Below are 22,875 nucleotides of genomic sequence, written 5' to 3' on the forward strand. Positions count from 1 at the left end.
TCACCTTTCCTCACATTTATCTTTTAGCCATGCGTTTATGTTTTCAATTTGTTAGGTTGCATTGCACGATATCTAAACAAAACTGAAGTAGAAATAAATTTCAAGTAAAAGGGTGAAAATTAGGATGGAACTACATCCATGGTGGAACTTTGCTTCACACACTTTTCTATATAATTTAAAATTACCTTCTTCTTTTTTTGTGTGTGCGCTCCAAAGTGGTGCTTTTCTTTTTCAACAATCTATTATTTTTGACACAATATTTAGAACTATTCATAACTCCTCTTAACCCATAGAAGGATATTATATGTAATGACCCAATATTGCCTAGCCCGATATAGATAATAAAAACCAAAAATAATAATAATTAAGTGTCTACAGTCCAAATACATGGGCCCAACGTGGCCCAAATCGTTTTTAACCTAAACTACCCAAACATTAATCTAGCCCAAACCTAAACCCGATTCTAAGCCCAGCAAACCAACTCAGCCCAAATGGCCCAACACCAGAATACACAAGAATAACCCTAGTAGCATTCACCTCCAAAGACCGCAGACCACGTGGCCTTCCTCGCATGTGCGCCACCGCCACGTCCCACGCCTTCATGCCACGCATCTCCGTACACAGTACCTACAAATGAAACGAGAACAACGTAGCACAGAGAAACTTTGTTTTGTATTTTCTTTTATTTTCGCATACACGGCTATAGAAATGGGAGAAAGCCTTTGTATTTTTTTACGGACACGAAGATTGAATACAAAAAAATAGATTCAAAGAAAAAACAAAAACAGAGTAGTCGAAAGGTGATTTTAATTCTTTCTTCGCTTTTCTCCTTGGTTCATTTGTTCATTAATAGCATTGAAATAAAAAAGGAAAAAGAAGGGAGTCTACCTTCTGGAGTACGCCGTTGAAGTTTTTATCCGCTTCGGTTAGAATCGGGGATAGATGGGTAAAGGTTTTCAGTCTGAAACGATGCATGGAGGGGAAGAGATCAGTTTTTTTTAGGGTTGGTTTGTGAATTTTAAATGACTGTTGATTTTAGGCTTAATTTAGCCTTTATTTGACGAAAGAAACGACGTCGACGCCGTTTAGAGGCTCAGATCCGCGCGGTGACCCGACCCGAGGGAAGGATCCGAGTGTTTTTGTTCGATGGTCTATTTGCGCAGCGGGCCCCTCTGCGTTTTGTGTTGTTTCAATTTGATTTTCATTAATTTTTTAATTTGTATCGCACATTTGGTTCCGATTCCATATGGATCCATGTTCAAACGGTGCCGTTTTCCGCGTTTGATTTTGAATATCTGGATTTATGCGTTTATTTGTTGTTGTGGTCCCTCAGTTTTTAAATCGAGTACAAATTTAGTCTTTCTTTTATTTTTATTTATGTTTATTGCCTATTTAATTTTGTTTTAATTGCCATTTAATTTTCGTTCCTCTACTTTATTTTATTTTTGTTTTGTTTTTCTTTTGATTGTGTTTCAATTTTAACTAAACTTTTATTAGTTTAATTTTAAATCAAATTAGTTCTTATTTGGACAAATTTAGTTTTTATTTCTAATATTATTTTAATATTTCAAATTAACATGTTTTAAATTTATCATACATTATTTTTTAGAGTCTATTATATACTTTTATTTTCAAACTTGACATGATATTATTTGATTCATTATTTATTAATATATATATTTTTGTAAGAATTTGATATAATTTGTATATATTTTAATGTTTTGTTTTAGGTTATATTTTAAAATTCATTTTGTATATCTATATGCTAAATGTGTACATAATATATTTTTTAAAATGTTGTTATTATTTTATTTCAAGTCTATTTTTGAGTTCATGTATGTAATTTATTTTAAAATTTCTATCGTAGGACATATTGATTTTATTTTTTAATCATCTTGGTGTATCTTTTAAAATTGATGGTAGATTTATTTAGTTTCGAATATTGATGTTGATATTTGTATAATATGATTAAAATCATTGTTGCTATTCTTGTTTGCATTTATCTATTGCTCATGCGATTATCTTTTACGTCATACATTGCCATTCAATTATACTGCATTTGTTTTAAAAATTATGATTCATTAAAGCATAAAAATCATTTTATTCCGAAAATTTTTAAAATATTTGTTGTTCACGATTCTCGAGAGAGTTGCTAACTTACTTGGCTTCAATTCTTTTCGATGAATTTAGATAGCCAAGTATTTATTTTGCAATAAAATCACACAGATTTTAAATAAAAACTTTTCGGGATTTCAAAATGTTGGATCCTAACTCACTAGATATGACATTTTGCTATCTCGAATTAAGGATTTTAAAAAAAAAAACTAAAGGCAATTTCTGGTATTTAGGAGTTTTGGGAAATTGAACCCTAACTTACTGGGTTTCGATTTTTTATTCGACCCAAATAACCAAATATCCTTCTTAAAATGCATGGGTTTCAAAAGTCAAAAGATAAACTTAATTTTGAAGATTAAAAAATGTTGCGCCCTAACTCACTGGGTGTGGCATTTCATATTTTTGAAATAAGAAGGCTTTATTATTTAATTCAATTCATTCAAGTCAAAAGGATCGTATTTTAAAATCCTTTCAAAATTTCAACACTAAGACATTAAACAATCAATTTGGTACCAATTTTGGGCGTTACGAGGGTGTTAACCCTTCCTCGTGCGTAATCGACTCCCGAACCTGTTTTCTCAAAATTCGTAGACCCAAAATCGTTTTTAAGGTGATCCGATCACACCTCAAAAAATCGGTGGCGACTCCATTTCCATTTTTAAAAGTCGATTTCTGTTTTTCAAATAAAAAAGCGGTTTTGACATGATACATAGGAGAATAATATGTTTCAATGCACTTGAACCCACATCTTTCTGTATTGGTAACAATATCCATACCAATTCAGTTAAAACTTAATAAAATATATAAAAATAATTAAGATATAAGTGGGTATCGATTGAAATGGAGTGAAACACAACCAAATTTTGGGCAAAACACTAAAAAAAACCCTTTCTTTTTTAAATTTACCGAAATAGGCCGATTTTTTCATTATTTACCGGAATGGGCCGTTTTCCCCGAAATCGCGTCCACGTCGGTAGCGATGTCGAGAACGTGATGAATCATTATGTTCACGTCAGCGCGACCTACCGACGTGGAAGGAAATCGCGTCCCTGAGGAAGCGATTTCCTTCCACGTCAGCAGGTCGCTACCGACGTGACGCGCTGACTCGCGTGTAGCGCTTTCCGTAGTAGCGTTGACTGTATCTCTTGCTCCTTTTAAGCTGTTACCGGATAGAGAATTGCGTCGCAAGCCGAAGGGTCGACCTTGCTCCACTAGATTACGGAATAATATGGATATCTGAGAAACATCCAGTCAACAGAAGTTGTGCGGATGGTGTAGGAACCCAGGCCATACAAGTCGATCATGCCCTAATCGCAATAGTTGAATGTAATAAGTGATGCAATTACATTTTATTCAATTATTAATTGATAATTGTATTAATTGTTAGTTAAATTACCAAATTATTACTATTTCTTAAATGTTAGTACAAGTCAAAACATTTTACGAAATCCAACATTATGTAAAACTGTGTCAAATTATTAGTTTCCAAAAACATTTTGTTAATGGTTAGTCAAATTATCAATTTATGTAAAATTATTAAGCGGAAATAGTGTGGTACAAACTAGTAAGATTATCAAATTAGGTTAGGGTTTTAAATTAAATTAGGTTAGGGTTAGGGTTAGGGTTTTATAATTAAATTATGTTAGGTTAGGTTAGGGTTTTATAATTGAATTAGGTTAGGGTTTTAAATTAAATTAGGTTAGGGTTAGGGTTTATAATTAAATTAAATTGGGTTTGGGTTTTAATTAAATTAAATTAGGTTAGGTTTAGGCTAATTAAATTAAATTAAGTTAGGGTTTAGGGTTTTAATTAAATTAGGTTAGGTTAGGGTTTTCAATTAAATTAGGTTAGGTTAGGGTTTTATAATTGAATTAGGTTAGGTTTAGGCTAATTAAATTAAATTAGGTTAGGGTTTAGGGTTTTAATTAAATTATGTTAGGTTAGGGTTTTTAATTAAATTATGTTAGGTTATGGTTTTTAATTAAATTAGGTTAGGTTAGGGTTTTATAATTGAATTAGGTTAGGGTTAGGGTTTATAATTAAATCAAATAATATCAAAATAACTTGGAAAAATTTATATGTGTATTACATCGTCATAAACTTGTATTTCATTACATCAAATGATAAATTTTAATACGGTAATCAATGTCTATGACCGGGGGATTCGGTTCCACATGGCGGTCGTCGACGGTTACGCGCTGGATTCCTCCTTCCTCTAGCTTCTGGCGGCGGTTGTTCTTCCTCCGGTGGTGATTGTTGTTCTTCAGGTTCGACATCTGGTTGTCGGACTTGGGATGATGATCCACCTTCAAAGAATAGTGTATGTGGAGGTGTTTGCATCATGAACGGTGACGGAGTTTGAAAGCCATGCGTTGCTGGCGATTGGTAAAAAGGAGAGCTCCCCGACGGCCCCCCTTGCCACCCTCTCCTGGCCACCGCCTAGTTATCGGTGGTCCGCTCGGCATTACATGAAATGGAGCTGATCCGGGCATTTGGCTCCAACCTACCATAGGATTCGGAAAAGGATACATGTACGGGTTAGGGTACATATAAGGGGTAGGAAACATACATGGCATCATAAGGAAAGGTAAATGCGTGGGTATCATCTGTTGAATTGCTGCGTCAGGTGACTGCGTCGGTGCTCTCGTTGGGGACGGTGATTGCATGGCCGCTGATGATGAACCGGGTGAATGTCTGGGCCTCGTTGAGGGGCTGCCCTCGTAGTCTTGTCCCCTTGGATTTAGAGGCCCGCGCATTTCCCTTCCGACACGTATTTGCCGCTGCCTCTCCTCCGGCGTAAGTAAATACGGCTTCCCATGGGCCCTAAACCATGACATGTATTCTGGAACGCACGCTGACTCTGGAACAATGATTGGTTCCCGAGTAGGTAGATATTCATTCCGATTTTCCCACATTTCTATGTACACTGACCAGTATCTAGGCCAATCCGTACCTAATAGCCGAAGGTTGATTTTGTTGTGCTCGTCAAACTCCTCAGGGTCCGCAGGGATCGATTGTCTACATCCAAACTGTCGTAGGACTCTATCTATCTGGTGGGGCTCCACGGTTGCATAGTTGATCAACACCACTTTCACGTGCTAAGCGTTCGGATTTTGTAAAACTCTTCGGGATTACCGCCGGATGCGGATCCTCGTATGGTGTCCATTGAAACTACATGAACATGATAGAAATATTACATATATACATAATACTAAATACTAAATACTAAATATCAATCCACTAGCGAATGTATGGAAATATCTATTTGCAATAATACTTACTTCTGCTTCCGACCGTTGCTCCAATAGAAGCCGTATATCTTCAAATTCAGTCGGTAATCCACGATAACTTGCCGGATGGTTCCACCTAATTAAATAAATTTTTAGCATACTTTTATTTTTACAAAATCTACATAACAATTTCAAAATGTAATATAAAATTTACCTCGACATGAGTGGCAATGTATATGGGTGGTTCACTCGAGGACGTAGAAATGGAAAGCGAAACCGTGCCCATGATTGCAGTAGTGACAGGCAACCTCCGATTCTTGCTCTCCTCGGTTTCGTCGCCCCGCACATCTCACGATATAATGTTGCCAAAACAGCAGACTCCCAACTAAATTCACCGGTTGCTCTAAAATCAACGAGTTTTAGCAGCCACCTTAGATGTACACTGGCTCGTGGCGTTTCGGCCATCGATAGCCTCCAATTATTTGAAGAATGTATGATCGGGCATATCAATTCTTTCAATTTCGGTTGAATTTTCATTCAGATCGGGAAGGTGGCACGTAACCACCCATCTCCACCTTACCTCCATCCATTTTATCCCAGACAATACCAAAAGCTCGTAACACACCGCCTCCCAGTTGCTAGATTGGGCAGACCCGGTGACTAGGTGCCCGTCCACCGGCAATCCCGAATGCAGATGGACATCTTCTAGAGTGATAGTGCACTCTCCACATGGAAGATGAAATGTGTGCGTCTCGGGTCTCCACCTCTCGATGAGCGCACTGATCAGTTTCGGCTCCAACTTGCATCCCCGGCCTACCGTCGCCACGTGCCAAAATCCCGCTTCCCGCAGGTAGTTCTCTACTAACGGTGATGGAGGACCATGCATATTCCGAATATTGCATTCCAATACCCGATCTTCAGACTATTATAACAAAAATAAATTAATATTTATCTAAAATACATAAATAAAATTATCTTAAATAAAATTTAAAATTTAAATTTAATACTTACCATTTTCATTTGCTCCACCGATATGTGATTCCTATCAAGACGAATCAATGATTCGGCCATTGCAGAATATATTAAAAATTTTAAAATTATTTTAAAAAAATAAAAATATTTAAAATTTTCTTTAAAAAAAATGAAATTGAATGGAAAAAGAAATTTAATATGGAGTTTAGAGATTTTTTGAAGGAAATCGTGAGGATTTTGGAAGGAATTCGAGAGTTTAAGAGAATTTTGAAAGGAAATTGAGAGAATTTTTGAAGGACTTTGAGAGAATTTTGGAATGAAATTGAGATAGGATTTGTTTGTGAAAAAATAAGAGGTAGGGGGGTTTTTATAGTTTAAAAATTTCTGACCGTTGGGGGGGCCAACGGTCAAATTTTTGATCGTTGGGTATCTTTTCATGCTTGAATGTCATCAGCGTCCACGTCGGTAGCGACTGCGACGGAAGGAAATCGCTTCTCGGGGACGCGATTTCCTTCCACGTCGGCAGGTCGCTACCGACGTGACGCGATGATTGTTCACGCCCCCGACATCGCTACCGACGTGGACGCGATTTCGGGGAAAACGGCCCATTCCGGTAAATAATTAAAAAACCGGCCTATTTCGGTAAATTTAAAAAGAAAAGTTTTTTTTAGTGTTTTGCCCCCAAATTTTTACCGAAACTAAACTTAAATCCCGAATTTTTATCCTGATTCCGTCCTGGTGAAGCCAGAATTTGACCCATAAATTTGCCTTTGATACTGAGCAACGTTCAATGGGTTGGGTTTTTTAAGAGCAGACCCAGCCCTCTTTGGCCTGAGTTCATACTTGTATTAAACAGGCTTGGGCATGTGCATCAATATTTGTCCACACCATTGAAAACCCAGCATGAATTTCTCCACTTGCCAACTACGAAACTGTCTGAAATGACATCACACCTTATCCACAAAACGAGTTAAAAATGAGAGACAGATTTTCAGTTACAACATACATAAACGAAAGGTAGTAATAATATAGCATGGAGATGTTGGCTTCTCTACACACACTCCCATCTCCATTGCCACCTACAACTACTTCATCATCATCAGAACCTTCATATAAGACTCCATTCATTACAAGGAGAAGAGCCATTATCTCTGCTTCAACTGCTGCAATAGCTTCTTTACTCCATATTTCAAATCCCATTCCTTCTTTATATCCATCCATCGCTCTGCAACCTCAACAAGTGGAGCTTGATCAAGAAGAAGATAGGATCGTTCGTCTATTTCAGGTTCCCTTACAAGTTTCTTTGCTAATTTAATTACTTGTTTAGCCTCCGATAGCATTAATTGAGTATGATGTTTGAATTATTGTAGGAAACATCACCATCGGTTGTGTTCATTGAAGACCTTGAATTAGCTAAAATCCCAAAGAGCTCTTCCAAGGGAGACAGGGATGTTGTTGCTGAGGATGAAGATGCAAAAGTTGAAGGGACAGGTTCAGGCTTCATTTGGGACAAATTTGGTCATATTGTGAGCATTTCCTTTGGTTGGTTTTCTTAAACATTTAATTTGTAATTATACAAAATAACATTTGGGTTTTATAGAGTTGCTGATATGTAACAGGTTACTAATTACCACGTTGTTGATAAATTGGCTACCGACCAAAGTGGATTGCAAAGTTGTAAGGTGTTTTCTCAAGAACTATGTTGTACCCTTTGACAAGTATTATGGCCGGTTATTAATCTGATGCCTAATATTTTTTCCAGGTGCTTTTGGCTGATGCTAGCGGAACTAGCTTTTACAAAGAAGGGAAAATTGTTGGCATTGATCCAGCCTACGATCTAGCTGTTTTAAAGGTACCTAATTACACATCTCTCAACTTCGGTTTAGATTTAAGCTGATTTGAAATTTGATCATATCTACCTTGGTTGTGGGCATTAAGTTCGTTAACAACTTAATTGATATCAAATTAATACTTTGAGAATTCAATTAGATCATATTTAAAGTTTTAAAAGTAAATAAGAATCAATATAACGATAAATTTAACCTTAAACATTTATTTTTTTCTCACATTGGCTCTAATTCTTTTTTACCACCTTTAAAATTTAGCCAAAGTAAATTGGACCATTGCATTTTTAATGGCACTGGTGTTAAAATAATAAAATAAAAATTCAACAATTTTTATGAAGAGTTCATAAAATTTCTTAAAAATTTATCCATGTTAACTGTGAAGGTCATGTAGATTATTACATGAGCCACCACGTCAATGTCATTAACATTTTAACAATTCCATTCATTTTTCTCTTCAAGAGAAAGAAATTTGACTAAATTATGAAGATCGAAATAATTCCCTAAAAAATTTTAGAACCAAAGTGACAATGGGTAAATATTAGAATTTTGATCATAGTTTATGTCCATTGCAATCGACGGATGCCAAATCTTTTAATGACGAAAGCTGTGGGTGTTTGCTTCTTGTTGATGCTTTTGTTGGAATAATGTTTATGGTTTTTGTATGAACAAACAGTGCAAGTGTTGCTACATGCTTTGAAATAAATTTCCATCTGCAGGTTGATGTTGAGGGCTATGAACTAAAACCTATTGTTGTCGGCACTTCTCGGGATTTACGCGTGGGGCAGAGCTGTTTCGCCATTGGAAATCCCTTTGGATATGAGAACACTCTAACCACAGGGGTAACCAAACTGTTCTATACCACACCAAACCAGTGTTTTACTCTTTTTAACTGGTTCCTTTTTAAAGAACTCTAGAAAATTTATTGAATCCATTAGTGCAGGTGGTTAGTGGATTAGGCAGAGAGATACCTTCCCCAAATGGCAGAGCAATTCGAGGAGCAATCCAGACAGATGCCGCCATTAATGCAGGTAATATGCTAGATGAATCTCATTTGTAAGCTAACATTCATAAATGCTTATCTTGCAGACTTGCAACTGCATTTTTACACTTGATTTAGCTTAAGTTGATGACTCTTAAGCAGGCAACTCAGGTGGACCATTGATTGATTCCTATGGTCATGTCATCGGCGTTAATACCGCAACTTTCACTCGGAAAGGTGATGAAATGTCTCTGTTTCCCATATTTTTGTGAAGAGAATGGTTTGATTCAATTACAAAGTTCTAAAAACTTGCTTCTGGGTTTATACTATCTTGCAGGGACAGGAATTTCCTCTGGTGTTAACTTCGCGATACCAATCGACACAGTTGTCCGAACAGTTCCTTACCTTATTGTATATGGAACCCCATATAGTAACAGGTTTCAATAATGTTTTGGCCTGAAGAAAATTCATATATGATGTACATAGCCATATGTATACATACACATTTCATCAGATACAATTTGCATCAAGAAATTGCAAAGACCTTTAAGTATTAAGTTGCAATGTGTATCTACATCTAACAATTCGAATATGATATTTCAAATATAAGAAGAAACTTGAAAGAAATTGAACATTCCTTACCAAACACATACTCCATGACTGAAGCTCCTTTATATCATTTTTGCCAACCAAAGAATATCATATGGATTATATAAATGCAGGTTATCTGAGTGCAAGATCAAATTCCCTACAGTGCAACAATTACGATCCTTTCAATTTGCTCAAAACAAAGCAATTACAATACAATCAATCACTCTAGAAAACTAACAATACTTGCATGAAAACTGTTGTTTCTTTCAAACATAGATTTTATGGGAACATAAGAGTCTAGTTTCTTATACCTTCAGCAGTGACAACTGTTCCTCAACGGAGCAATCCACATGACAGGAATTCTGACAAGAGGAAGGGATTAGAACAAGACCAAGGCATCGTTGCTCCATAGGAGACGGAGAAGACCGACGGGTACTACGATACTCTATTGTATCTTGGAGAATGATATTCCCTTGCTTGTCAAGGCAGTGGAAAGTGCCCAAGAAAAACCGGCCGTCTTTGATGCCCACCAGCATCCGGCGAAACAATAGCTTCCTTACACGAGTTACCGGATCTGAGCTGCTAGAATTAGAACCATCTGAGTTCCCCAGCTGAATCAAGGATTCCCCTACTTCTTGTTCCATCCCAATGCACTTGAATCAGTAACTTTTTTGCTGAAAACATAGGAAAAAAATCTAGGTTATTAGATAGTCATTAACAAGCTAATGACAAAACACACCCTATCATCTAACAGCTGAAGTACTAAAATTCCCAACTCAGGAAGTTGAGCAAATTAGGCAACAAGCTTTGAAATTCATAGGAATGCAATGAAAATTTTGAAAATATTTAAAAGCCCACTTAATAGGGTTCAATGGAAAGAGGCATTCTATTTGGCTAATATTATGAATCAGTGCCCTAAACCCGCAATAACATAGAAATCGATAAGAAAACAAGCGAGCACAGCATAAAAAATAAGCAAGGAAGACAGAAAGAACAATAATCTAGCCCTCGATCAAAAGCAAACCCAGAAACAGAAGACCAAGAAAAAGATTTAAATTGGTAAAGATTATGATGCAAAATAAGCATAAGTTGATAAATTAACAAATGATGAAAAAAAATGCAGGAACTTACCAAAGAAAGATATGAATGATCGAGAGAACAAAAATTCAATCTTTCAGTTTCTATGATTTTGTTCTGGAAAGTGACGGGGGGGGGAGAACAAGATGGCAAGGGGAAACGACGAACAGACAAAGATTTTGGGTTTATTGAGTGAGGCTTTTGAAATTCGGCCCAATAGCAACGGGATTGGATCAACAACAGTAGATTTATGTGAACAAGGACAAACACTAGTTCTACTTTACTCGAATTCAAAACTAAGGTTATAGTGAATAAGATTAAAATTGGAGTCAAAGTTGGATCAGATTCTTAAACGAGAACTAAGTTATTTTAATATTGCTTTTTCTATTCACAAAATTCGAATATAAAACTTTACTTAAAAAATATCAAAAATTTTTATTACTCAAATTAACGATAAAACGTTCTATCAATAAACAAAATTAAGAATCAAGTTAGATATCCATCTCATAAAGTCATATTTATAACTGGTGTTTAAAAGATCATATTCCCGTATCCATATTCAAATATTCATTGAACATGATACAAATAGTAAAGCCATTACACGGTTGCGAGGTATAAAGAAATGATGTCTATGCATACATGTTTCTACTTTATTGTTGGTTTGGGGGACATGAGGGAGACAAATGATTGCAAAATCCTTGGTGGTCATGTAATTATTATAAAAACAAAAGACAGCATTGTGTATATAAAAATGGAAGAGTGGGCATAGACAATATTATTGTTTTAAACCCCATGACATAGCTGGACTTTGATTATCATATTGCCAAACACCTGTTGGGAATGGCTTGGTTGTTCTTTGCTCTTCACTGTGTCTTGCATTTAATTATACTCATCAGATTAGTTTTGTCTCCATCAATATATCAACTTTATAATTAACTCTATGATTATTTGATTAAAGATACCTATGACATTCTTTTATGTAGTCCAATAGTTGGGTCATTGATGTTTATGGATATAATTTTGTGGGTTGTTTTGTTTGTAGGAGATTGGTTAATGGGAATTTGGGTAGTGAAATGGGGCCAAATTAAATAATATGCAATCATTTTTCTTTTTTTCCTTATTTTTGTTTTATTGCATTAAAATTTAAAAATATCTAGCTCATTTATTATGTGCAAATTTACATGGTGATTTTGCCCTTCTCACCGCCACTCCACCATTAATAAGGAATTTAAACTCTTGTTCCCACACTTCCATCATTGAGGTGAGGTAGGTAAGTGTCACTAATTTCCCACCTTTCCCACTTTTCTCTTATTCCTAAATTCCTACGATATTTACATGATTTTGACTAAAATATTAGGTTAAAAAGATAGACTTAAACCGCGGGATTTAGGTGAGATGGTAAGGGCCTTAATCAGTAGTCGATGGTTCGATCATCGCTTTGGGTATGAAGTAGATTTAAAACTCGTGGTCAACATTTATCTCTTAATGGGCCTACAAAATGTAAATGATCAATTACTTGACTCGTTCCAGTAGATGCCTTGGGAAATTAAAAAAAATTAGATTTAAGTTTAATTTAGCATTGCTTTTCAAAAGTGTTTTTGGGCCAAAAAGTGCTTTTGAGCAAAAGCTAAAAAAAATGTATTTAAAAAGCATTTTTTTGTCAAAAAAACACTTTTGAAAAGCTTTAAAACATCTTATTTAGCAATGCTTTTATCCAAAAAGTGTTTTTTGTCCAAAAAGTGTTTATTAGAAGCAATGCTAAACTGGTTAGTAGAAAAAAAATTTATTGAATTTAAAATTGGGTTAAGTTTCAAATTTAATATTTAAGGTCAAAGCTCGAGTTCAATTGTTTTCAATCTCATATTTGTAATTTTTTTATCTTATAAAATTAAATATATTAAATTATAGGAAATAATTTGGTATACTGTTAATACAGTTTTTAGAGTCTATAATCGAATCGAGGATTGACAAGTACTGTACTATAGGGTATAGTAAAATATTAGAAAAATAAATATCTAAAAAAACACATGTCAATTTTTAAGACCGCTTGTGAAAAAATGTACCATGCTAATGCATCAAATACTCACACTTAAATTATAATGTAAACATTAAAAATATGTTAAATTGTTTATGTTTACAAATTAAATTAAATAAAATTTACATAATTTATAAGAGAAAATATCGAAATTATACATAAAATTTGGTCCAATGTGTAATTTGATACATGAATTTTGGTTTGGTACAATTATAAAATGAACTTAAATTGTAATTATATATATAAAACTTCGATTTAATTAATTATATGATTCGATTTGATTTAAGTCTGACTTTTTTCTAATTATCTGGAGATAAATCTTGAATTTAAGCTATATAAATCAAACATTTATTTTGTTATTGTGATGCCTGGATGGGGCTTGCTCCGTAGTGGTCCACCGTTTGGTCTAGAGAAATTAATATTAAAAGGAAATCATTTTCCACCAAAAAATTCTTTATTGCACCTCTTCATTGGCTTTAAATGTACACAAAAGGAGAAGACCCACAATCTAAATTAAACCCAAACCCTTTAGAATTATTAATTCCTTTTTAAAGAATTTATTGTTGTATATATTACGAAACAAATGGGTTTTTAATGTATTTTTTAAAAAATTTGTTTTCAAATCATGTGGATATTATGTATTTATATAATTATATTGATAAAATGAAGTATTAAGGAGTGATTAACAATAAAACAACATTAAAATATCATTTAAGAGAATTTGAAGGATTTAAATGATAAACTTAAATTACAATTTGTCATAATTTTTTTTCTTAAAGTATCAAAAGAAAAACTTATTTGTTTTCCAAGGCTTGACCTGGAAAGTGGATGAAATTGTTAAAGCCTTTGGACAAGATAATTTTAGTCCTCACATAAGGAAGGTTTTGAATAGAATATGTTTTTCCATTCAAGGGTACCCTTTATCAGATAATTGGGTTCGCTTGCATAATGATAGTGCAGTTAATTTGAATACATAATTTGCGTGTGCAAGAGGTGTGGTGCGAAATCATTTAAGGGAATGAATTATGGGATTTAGGGCTAGTTTAACAATACTTTTGAAAAGTGCTTTTAAAAAGTGTTGTGAAAAAGTGCTTTTTATAAGTACTTTTGAAAATTTTTGAAAATTTTGGTTTAAGATTTGAATGTTTAGCATTACAGTCAAAAAGTGCTTTTGAGAAATAAAATATTCATTTTAGATATGTTATTATCAAGTAACAAATATACATTTAAATAATATTCAAATTAGTTAATATTATTATATTTTAGTAAGAATATAAAAAATTATTATAAGTTGTTGTTAATATTTTAATATATGAAATATAAATTTTAAATATTTTAAGCAATAAATATTAATTATTTATAAAATTTAATTAGAATATATAAACTATATTTTAAATATTTAAATATAATCATTAAATATTTGTAATTAGATATTAACACATTTATATTATTTTAAAAATATTTTTTTTATTTTTAATTAATGATTTTAACACATTTGTAATTAAACACCAAGAAAAAAAAGAGAAGGAAAGTACTATGTTATTAGGGGTGAAAAAGTAATTAAGCACCAAAAGTGCTTTTGGGAGAAGAAAAACTAAAAATTTTAGCTTCTCCTTTTTAGAAGTGTTTTTTAAAAGTGCTTCCGAAAAATAAAAAAATTCAGCCAAAAACAACTTGTTTAGCACAGTTTTTCTTCCAAAAGTACTTTTGAAGCCAAATGTGCTTTTTTTTGAACACTACTAAACAAACCCTTAATCACTTTTTGGGGATATGCTCAATTTTTTAAGCCGAGTTATGGGGCATTTTGGATGGAATGGCCCTATTATAAGATCAGGGTTTGGATAGGATCTTGATCTAAACTGATAACCTGGAGATAGTCCAAGCAATCCAAAAGAAAATTTCAGCAAACCCGAATTCAACCTTGGTCATGCGAATTCAGAAGTTGTTAGGGAACAAAGAACATTGGGTGGTAAGACACATCATTAGGGAAACTAATCGTGTTGCTGATTGAATTACCAGTATAGTTTTTGCAAATATGGAGGGGTACATGATTTGGCAACAGTTTCTATGGAATTACTTGAAGCCTTTGATAGTGATAAAACTAACAGTGCTTTGGACATTGTTATGGTATTTGTTTATTCAAAATATATCAAAAGAGAAATAATGAATTAATTAGTAAGTTAAGAATACCCTTAAGCACATTAGCCCTAAATAACTAGGAAGTAAATGAGATTTGACTTAACAAATCAATCGCTTGCCTTTGCTCAAATATGATAAAGAGGATTAGTTTTTTTAATAAAAATAAAAATAACTTTTTAATTAAATATAAAATACGACTTAGTGCGTTATCTGGTTAAAATGAAATCCACATTTGTTCATCGTTTATTTTATTAAACTAAAGTTTGATTACAATGATGTGAATTTTAGTAAAAGAGTTTAGGTAAATTTATTGAAGTGTGTGTATATGTACGGAACATCACGGTATTAGGTTATGTTGAAAGGTATTTTTCTTGGAAGGTTTAAAAGTCAGAAAAGGTGTATATATAGCATTATTTGCAAAATGCATGCAATGGAAACACATGAAGACACATGCCACAACGTGTCTATATTTATTTCTTTTATAATCAGAGATCAGATCTAAAGTGTTAACTAATGCACGATTGCACATGAACATTAACTTCATATCACACATTAAGATAAGATAAGATATCATCACCCCCTCCCCCTTTTCTCCTGACCTCTCTTCTTCTAATCAGAATGCAAGATGGGAGATGTCACACAATAACCCTAACAAATATGATGAATTAAACTAATATTCTAATTTAATATTCAATCCAATTCTTTTTTAGGGTAGTTTATATAGATAAGTTATCCAACTCCAACTCATCAGTCTCATTATTATTTAAAGAAGAAGAAAAGTCACTTAAAATTAATTAACACATACTAATAACAGGTTGTACTATGATTGTTATTAGCAAACCCAAATCTAAATCCAACTCATTAAAATCTATACAAAATGCTTATATCATTAGTTTCATCAATACATCATAATTATTCAATTATTAGTATACGCCACCTACACCATAGCTCAACTACAAGAAAATGGATGCAAATTCTCGATTTATTTTCTCATTTCAAGTTTTTCAATAACATAATAATAATCTTCTCCATCTCATACACAACCTTTTTTCAAACATTTCCAGTTTTATAAGAATAGGATGGAATCAAATAGTTGAATTGATTGAAAGGAAAATAAATGATTTAATCGGTTCAATTTTTATATATAACCCGATAGAATAAATTGCTATAAACCGATTAAAAAACGAAAATTTATGCATATTTCACCTATTGTGTTACAAGAATTCTTAACAAATATCGACATATCCTTGGAACCATGTAAATGGTTAGTAGAAGATAAATTTTATTTTAAATTGCTTGTACGAAACTAGGGTTTGGAGATTCCTAAGTTACACAAAATTTGTTGGGTAGTTGTTTAAGATATATGTCAACTATATAACTTGTTATTGTCAAAAATAAAGATATTTTATCCATCATTTTGTTGGGAATGTTATTAGATTCACCTACATTTATTTACTATTTTATTTAATCGGACCAAAATGTCCATTCTAAATAGATCTATTCATGGGTCGAGTTCAAGGAAAAATTTTAGTCTCGTTTGATAGAAACATGCCAAAAAATGGGCTTAAAATTTTATTTAAGCTCGGTCTGGATAAAAATGCTAAAACTTGAGCCTGACCTTTATATAAAAATTATAATACATCATAAACATTAAAAATAAATATTTCCCAATAAATTAGAAATAAATTTAAAAAATCTTTATACTTAAATAACATCTAACATATTCAAACAATAATAACAAAATAATAGCAACAAAACAGTAAGAAAACAACATTTTTTTTTTTACAAATTTGGGCCGGACTAAGTTAAAAAAAGTCTTACCCGAGGCTTGGCTTATTTTTTAAATATTTTTTTGTCCAAACTCATTTTTTAGACTTATATTTTTATCCAAACTCTTTCATTTTTAGAATGAACGGAGCCACCGTGGACAGTTGTAATTCTAGCAAATGTAGTGAAATTACAAGTGAATAAACCTTTAATTGTTGAATAGATTTGGTCTTCATGCATATGTTATTATCTTGTAAAAGATGCTTCATTGATCAAACTAACCTTTACACTGTGGAACATACATATCATATGGTATTACCAATCATATTTTATCCTTAAAATTATTGGATTACTATTAGATACACAATTAAATTTAAAAATTACAATTTTAAAAGGTGTCATATAAATTTTTAATATAGTTTAAGTCTTTTAAATAATTTTTATTTTATTATGACAAATAATTATCGAAAATTATTTATATATGCAATCCAACTTAAAAAAAGGGTAATTATCCAAAAAAAAAAAGAGTTAATATTCATTAAAGGCTTATGTCAGAAAAATATTTGAACGATAATTTATCAAATTCCATTGTAGGCCATCGACAAAAAATATTTCTATAAAACTAGATTAGAGCAATTGTCTTAAAATTATAAGGATAAACCTTTTGTAAATTTAAAATTTAATTTCTATATTTTATTTCTAAAATTTAGTCTCTCTACTTTTTAATTTTTAAAATTCAAGCACAATTGTTAACAATGTTAAATTCACATTCATTGCAATGCCATTTTTTAATTAAATAGATGCCAAGTGGGTTTTTTCATTTCAAAATTTCACACCAACAAATTTAACAAAAAAATAACAGTGTTAATAGTTTAGACCTAAATTTTAAAATCTAAAATCAGAAAATTAAATTTCTAAAAATAAAAGTAAAGAGACTAATTTTAAATTTACAAAGAGCACAAGGACCTATAATATATTTTAACCAATTTATAATAATAATAATAATAATAATAATAATAATAATAATAAACAATACTTACTCCTTAGGCATTTATTAAAACAAATGCTCGAAAATACAATAAATTTCTTTTAAAAAGAAAAGTTTATTTTAAGACAAGGAATGGAAGCAAATTCTCCTCCATCCCCGTTATGGTGGCTCACCATATTTTATAAATGCCCCTTTTTCTATAAAAAAAATATAAAAGGTGACTGAATTATGTATTTTTTATAAATTTAATTTTGTATTGTGTTTTGATAAGTTCAAAATCAAATTTTTTTCTTTAATTCGTTAAATGATTTGACATGAATAATTTCTTAAACATATATACATGTTGACAATTTTCTTTTGTAGTTAGAAAAATAATTTGCAGAAAAAAAAAAATATATAATATTTATCAGATTGTAAAATAAATGTCAAGATGTCACCTAAAATATAAAGAGTCAGGTCATACACGCTGAGGAAAAATTAGCACATTTCAAAAATTAAAGGTTAAATTTTGCTATTAGTCTCTGTACTTTCTATGATAGTTGTGGATTTAGTTTTGTACTCTAATTTGATTAATTTTAGTCCCTATGCTTTTTAAATTAGTCAGCTTTAGTCCTTTTGTTTTTAAAATTTTAGTCCGACACTAATAGTAATAGTTAAACTTGTTCGGTTAAGTTTAATTATTGGTCTTATAATATGCGTACAGTTGTAAGTTTAGTTCAAATTCTTCAATTGGATCATTCTAAATCATGATACTTTTCGAATTTTAAAATTTCAGTATTAATGCAAATGACATTCTTTAATCCATTAACTGAATTTTTAGTGAGTAATATGTGGAAATAATAGGCTGATATGACATCATACGTATGATAATATGTTTGCCGCATCGAATTTTGGAAATAGCAGAGCTTAACTTGATGAATTTTAACAATTATTGTTTGGTGAGGACTAAAATTTAATTTTAAAAAGTACAGAGACTAATAGCAGAATTTAGCCAAAATTAAACGAGTAAAAGAAAAATCGAAGTACAGCAGAATGATTAAATCCGTAAGAAATAGATAGTATAGGGATCTTCTAGAAAAATTGACCTTTCTATTTTCTTTTTGTCATTTCCATCCAAATCCTCTCACTTTGCTTTACCTTGAAGAACTAGTTTTTCTCTCCTTAGATCTATATATCACAAGTGATCACTTTCCTCTCGTTTCCTCTCGTTTCCTCTCCTAATCAAATAACTTACGAATTCACAGATAAGATAGAAGAAAGGGAAAAGAAAATGTCTTCACTTCGTTCAGATCCGGTTCACAGAATTCATCCTGAGCCGATCGATCACTTCGACCGTCTTCCCGATTCTCTTCTCCCTTTAGTCTTCAACAAGATCGGTGACGTTAAAGCTCTCGGCCGATGCTGTGTCGTTTCGCGTCGTTTCCGTTCCCTCGTTCCTCAAGTCGAAAACGTCGTCGTTCGTGTCGATTGTGTTATCTCTGACGACGATTGTTCCCCTTCTTCGTCTTCCTACGATAAGTCACGCGCCGCCGGTCCGATTTCTAACCTCTTACGTATCCTTCTTGGAGGCATTGCCAAACCTTTTCAAGCTTTGGTTCAGTTTCTTGGTCCAAAACGGCCCGTTATCAATGAAACCCTTAACACCCACCCTGTCTCTTCCTCTTTATCAGTCGGTCCCGGTGCCGATGTTAATGATGGGGAAATGGAGCAAGGTGGGGTGACCCATCATTCACCGACGCAAGTACTTAGAAATTTCAACGAGATTCGTTTCCTCCGGATCGAATTACCCAGCGGTGAGTTAGGGATCGATGATGGGGTTCTTTTGAAATGGAGAGCCGATTTTGGGTCAACTCTTGATAATTGCGTCATCCTCGGAGCTGCTTCCGTTACTAAGAACGTAAATTTGCAAGTAGCGGAGTGTGGGAACAATGGGTTTTGCCCCAGTAATAACATCGCCAACGGTTTAAATGTCGGTAACGGCGATGACAATGGGAGTATTCCCGAGTCGTTTTATACCAACGGAGGGTTGAAATTAAGGGTTGTTTGGACGATTAGCTCGTTGATCGCAGCATCAGCGAGGCATTATTTACTTCAACCGATAATCGCAGAGCATAAGACGCTAGATAGCTTGGTTCTAACCGATTCGGATGGTCAAGGGGTGCTTTGTATGAATAGAGATCAGCTTGAGGAGTTAAGAGTGAAGCCATTATCTGCTTCTTCTGCATCGAAAAGGACACTGGTGCCGGCACTGAATATGAGGCTTTGGTATGCCCCTCAGTTGGAATTGCCTGATGGGATTGTTTTAAAAGGTGCTACTTTGGTTGCTATTAGGCCAAGTGAACAATCTGCTTCAAAGAAAGAGGTCTCTGATGCTTCTTGGTTATCAACTGCTTTTGAAGAGCCTTATGGAACTGCAGCTAAGATGCTTGTTAAAAGAAGGACTTACTGTTTGGAGATGAACTCGTTTTGATCTCTGCTTCCTGCTCTTTGAAGGTAAAAAAATAAAAACCTCAATTGCTGGATATAAGAAAAAATGATTTGATGTTTGAATTATATATGTTAATCTCAAATTTCTTTCAGTTCTTCATGTAAATTGATCCTATGCTTGGTTAATAGGCATGCATGCTCTTAGTAGGCATTCCCTTGTTTAATATTGCCATTTTATGTGCTCTTGATGGCTTTTGGCAATGCATGTGTAAGCTCAAACTATCTTGTTTCATGACCATATTGCTTTGTATAAATTTTAATGAATTTAGAGGGGAAAGCAATCATAATTGTGATTGGTTAATAGGCATTATTCAGTCTAATTTTGGCCTTGCATTACCATTTTATTTATGCATCGTCTATGAATATAAGGTTCATTTTGAGCTCATTTCACTCTTTACAGGGAGAGCAGTCGAGCACAATGGTCGAGGGGGAAGAAGGCATAGCATACTTTTGGAAAGCTGACGATCAAACAACAATTTTGTTACGTGTTGTAGCTTTTTAATGCAAGAGCAGTGTCCTGTGAAAGCTGAAACCTTGCTTATGAATGCCATTGAAAGCAATCGACGCATGTTGAGAATGCAGTGCAAGTGTTTCAGCTTTTGTTCTTCAACTGATAGCCAAAATGAATGCATCTGCTGGTTGTTTTTATGTCAGGCATATGCTTGTAAGAGTGCACACCTGCAACTAGATCTCATGCTGTGTAAGAGCACCGAGTTTTTCAGTCCTTTTACTTCTTTTTTAATCTATAATCCCTCTATATGTGAATATTGTAGGTATGAAGATCTCATGCTTTATGTTCTATATTTATGAAGTTAATGAAGAATTGTAGTTTGCAGTTTGCAGTTTGCAGTTTGCACCTAGCTTTTAATGTTTATTTCAAATTTTCTATACTCATCAAAGTTTCATTGATACTTTATGGTATTTGCAAATTCTTTAAGATTGTTGAATTAAACAGATTTGTGGATGCATGGTAGAGAGGTCAGAACTCGGTCTAACTCATGAACAAGTCCGCTTATCATCTGTTTTTTTTTTCATGAGCTTGTTTCTGCATCTCTAAGATCCAACTCGATTAATCAGAATCTGAATTTGATCCACCTAGTTTGATCTAAGTCAACAACCTGAGTTCATTTGTCTTGTACTAAAAAATGACTTGGACCAAAGTGATTTGAACCCAGAATGTTTCGAACTTAAAATGACTTAAACCTGAAAAAAAAACTCGAGTAACCCAAACTGATTCGAAACAACTTGAGAATTTTAAAACTCAAATTGATCTATCTGGACTAACCTAATCTTGTCGTACCTCTTTTAATCATCATTCCTCGTTAAATATTATGAATTCTCTTTAAAAGATAAAAGAACTAAGGGATGTAAATATTGAAATTTGACGATTGCATGAATCAATTTTATTAGCTCTGAATTTGGATTATTATTGTTGTTATAAAAAACCAAAAGGCAGACATGATTTCACTATTTTTAACACCTCCACGTTTACATGCAAAAAAAAAAAAAAAAAAAAGGTCACCCGGTTGATACAGATGTGGAGTAAGTATCGAAAAAGTCATTCATGAATGCTGAGTTAAGCCTTCAAAGGAGCTTTAAAATCTCTACCACTTTTCTTATTTTCTAAGGAATTTACATCAATTGTTGCTAAAATAGAATGACAGCTATGGCTTTAGCTTTAAAGAAAGGTTAAATGCTGAAAATGCTAATCATTCTTTTGACTTTCTCATTTGTTATGATATAAATCATATTAAAGGAATCGCAAGAAATAATTTTTTTATAATACCCGAATTCGAGTTCAAATTAAAAGTCATACAATTGAAAGATTATATCCTCGTTCTCATATCCAAATATGTTTAACATGTGTGTTTAAAACAAATCCGACCAACATAGCGGTTCATATACTTACACGTCCATGGGCTGCTTCTTTTTCGAGCACTTTTGCTGCAGAAAGAACAGCAAGTTGGTCACGTTTTACCTCTTTTCAAAAGCAATAAAAGATAAACACAACCCACCAACCAAATGTCTATCTCAAAAGGTAAAGAAAAAAAAGGGAGTATATGAATGGGAGTTGTTTTTTTGCCTGAAAGGCTGTTCTCAAATGCAATGAAATGGTAACATCAACCATGTTTCTTTCCTTCTGTCTCAATCATCCTTTTTTTCCAGACATTTTTCATGCTAGTGTTGTAAGTGAAGAAGTATCATTGTGTAGTTGCTTGAATTAGTCTTTTATGTAAAATATTTCGTCGGTTTTTATTGTTGAAAATTTCATCCATTTTGCTTGAATTAATCTCTACGTGTTGATATAAGGTACATGTGATACTGCAAGTGGCATTGTTTAATTGCTCTATTAGTCACGTCAGCACTTACAATGAAAATAGATGGAATTTTTAACAGAAGAATCAATTTACTCTTTGATATAATATATAAGATTAATTTATCTATCCTTTTTTAAAAGATATAACAAAATGCAATGCTAACTCTTCACCCTGGAGGAACAATATTGTTGTTTTATTTTCTTTTCATAAAGCATTTGTGTTTTGTCAACTCTGAAGGCATAAAAGCCCTATAGCCCATACACAAGTTTTGTATTGAATTTTAGATGTTTCATTAAGAGGGAAGTAAGAGCAGTCCATTCACCGGCCCCC

At 33.1% G+C, this 22,875-nt stretch overlaps 3 protein-coding genes across 4 annotated transcripts; 2 read left to right on the forward strand and 1 right to left on the reverse strand.

Annotated features, from left to right (window-relative positions):
- The first annotated feature begins 7,286 nt into the window (after positions 1-7,286).
- On the forward strand, positions 7,287-9,707 carry LOC105776777 (protease Do-like 5, chloroplastic). Of its 2 annotated transcripts, none has more exons than XM_052622796.1 (8): positions 7,287-7,602; positions 7,688-7,843; positions 7,937-7,999; positions 8,080-8,169; positions 8,881-9,003; positions 9,105-9,192; positions 9,303-9,380; positions 9,481-9,707. In XM_052622796.1, the coding sequence occupies exons 1-8, from the start codon at positions 7,351-7,353 to the stop codon at positions 9,588-9,590; spliced, it is 960 nt and encodes a 319-aa protein (XP_052478756.1). In that variant the 5' UTR covers positions 7,287-7,350; the 3' UTR covers positions 9,591-9,707. The 2 variants fall into 2 exon arrangements, with proteins under 2 accessions (XP_052478756.1, XP_012455138.1); XM_012599684.2 differs by having other exon boundaries at positions 7,295-7,602; positions 9,306-9,380.
- Positions 9,708-9,781: 74 nt separating this feature from the next.
- Positions 9,782-11,033, reverse strand: LOC105776779 (uncharacterized). The gene is made up of 3 exons (XM_012599686.2): positions 10,866-11,033; positions 10,046-10,408; positions 9,782-9,891 (listed from the first exon to the last, which is right to left on the reverse strand). The coding sequence occupies exons 2-3, from the start codon at positions 10,376-10,378 to the stop codon at positions 9,883-9,885; spliced, it is 342 nt and encodes a 113-aa protein (XP_012455140.1). The 5' UTR covers positions 10,379-10,408; positions 10,866-11,033; the 3' UTR covers positions 9,782-9,882.
- A 7,839-nt stretch (positions 11,034-18,872) lies between these two features.
- Positions 18,873-21,069, forward strand: LOC105776776 (F-box protein At5g46170). The gene is made up of 2 exons (XM_012599683.2): positions 18,873-20,233; positions 20,628-21,069. Exon 1 carries the CDS (start codon positions 19,011-19,013, stop codon positions 20,208-20,210), a length of 1,200 nt encoding a protein of 399 aa, XP_012455137.1. The 5' UTR covers positions 18,873-19,010; the 3' UTR covers positions 20,211-20,233; positions 20,628-21,069.
- Positions 21,070-22,875: the final 1,806 nt, after the last annotated feature.

Source organism: Gossypium raimondii, chromosome 10 (assembly GCF_025698545.1).
Source record: "Gossypium raimondii isolate GPD5lz chromosome 10, ASM2569854v1, whole genome shotgun sequence".
Classification (NCBI taxonomy): Eukaryota; Viridiplantae; Streptophyta; class Magnoliopsida; order Malvales; family Malvaceae; genus Gossypium; species Gossypium raimondii.

Bases quoted from the DNA above. Each gene is read 5' to 3' on its own strand.
- LOC105776777 (XM_052622796.1), top strand. From the start codon at position 7,351: ATGGAGATGTTGGCTTCTCTACACACACTCCCATCTCCATTGCCACCT. The intron at 7,603-7,687 runs GTTCCCTTACAA...GAATTATTGTAG, and splicing joins GGATCGTTCGTCTATTTCAG to GAAACATCACCATCGGTTGT. The intron at 9,004-9,104 runs GTAACCAAACTG...CCATTAGTGCAG, and splicing joins AGAACACTCTAACCACAGGG to GTGGTTAGTGGATTAGGCAG.
- LOC105776779 (XM_012599686.2), bottom strand. From the start codon at position 10,378: ATGGAACAAGAAGTAGGGGAATCCTTGATTCAGCTGGGGAACTCAGAT.
- LOC105776776 (XM_012599683.2), top strand. From the start codon at position 19,011: ATGTCTTCACTTCGTTCAGATCCGGTTCACAGAATTCATCCTGAGCCG.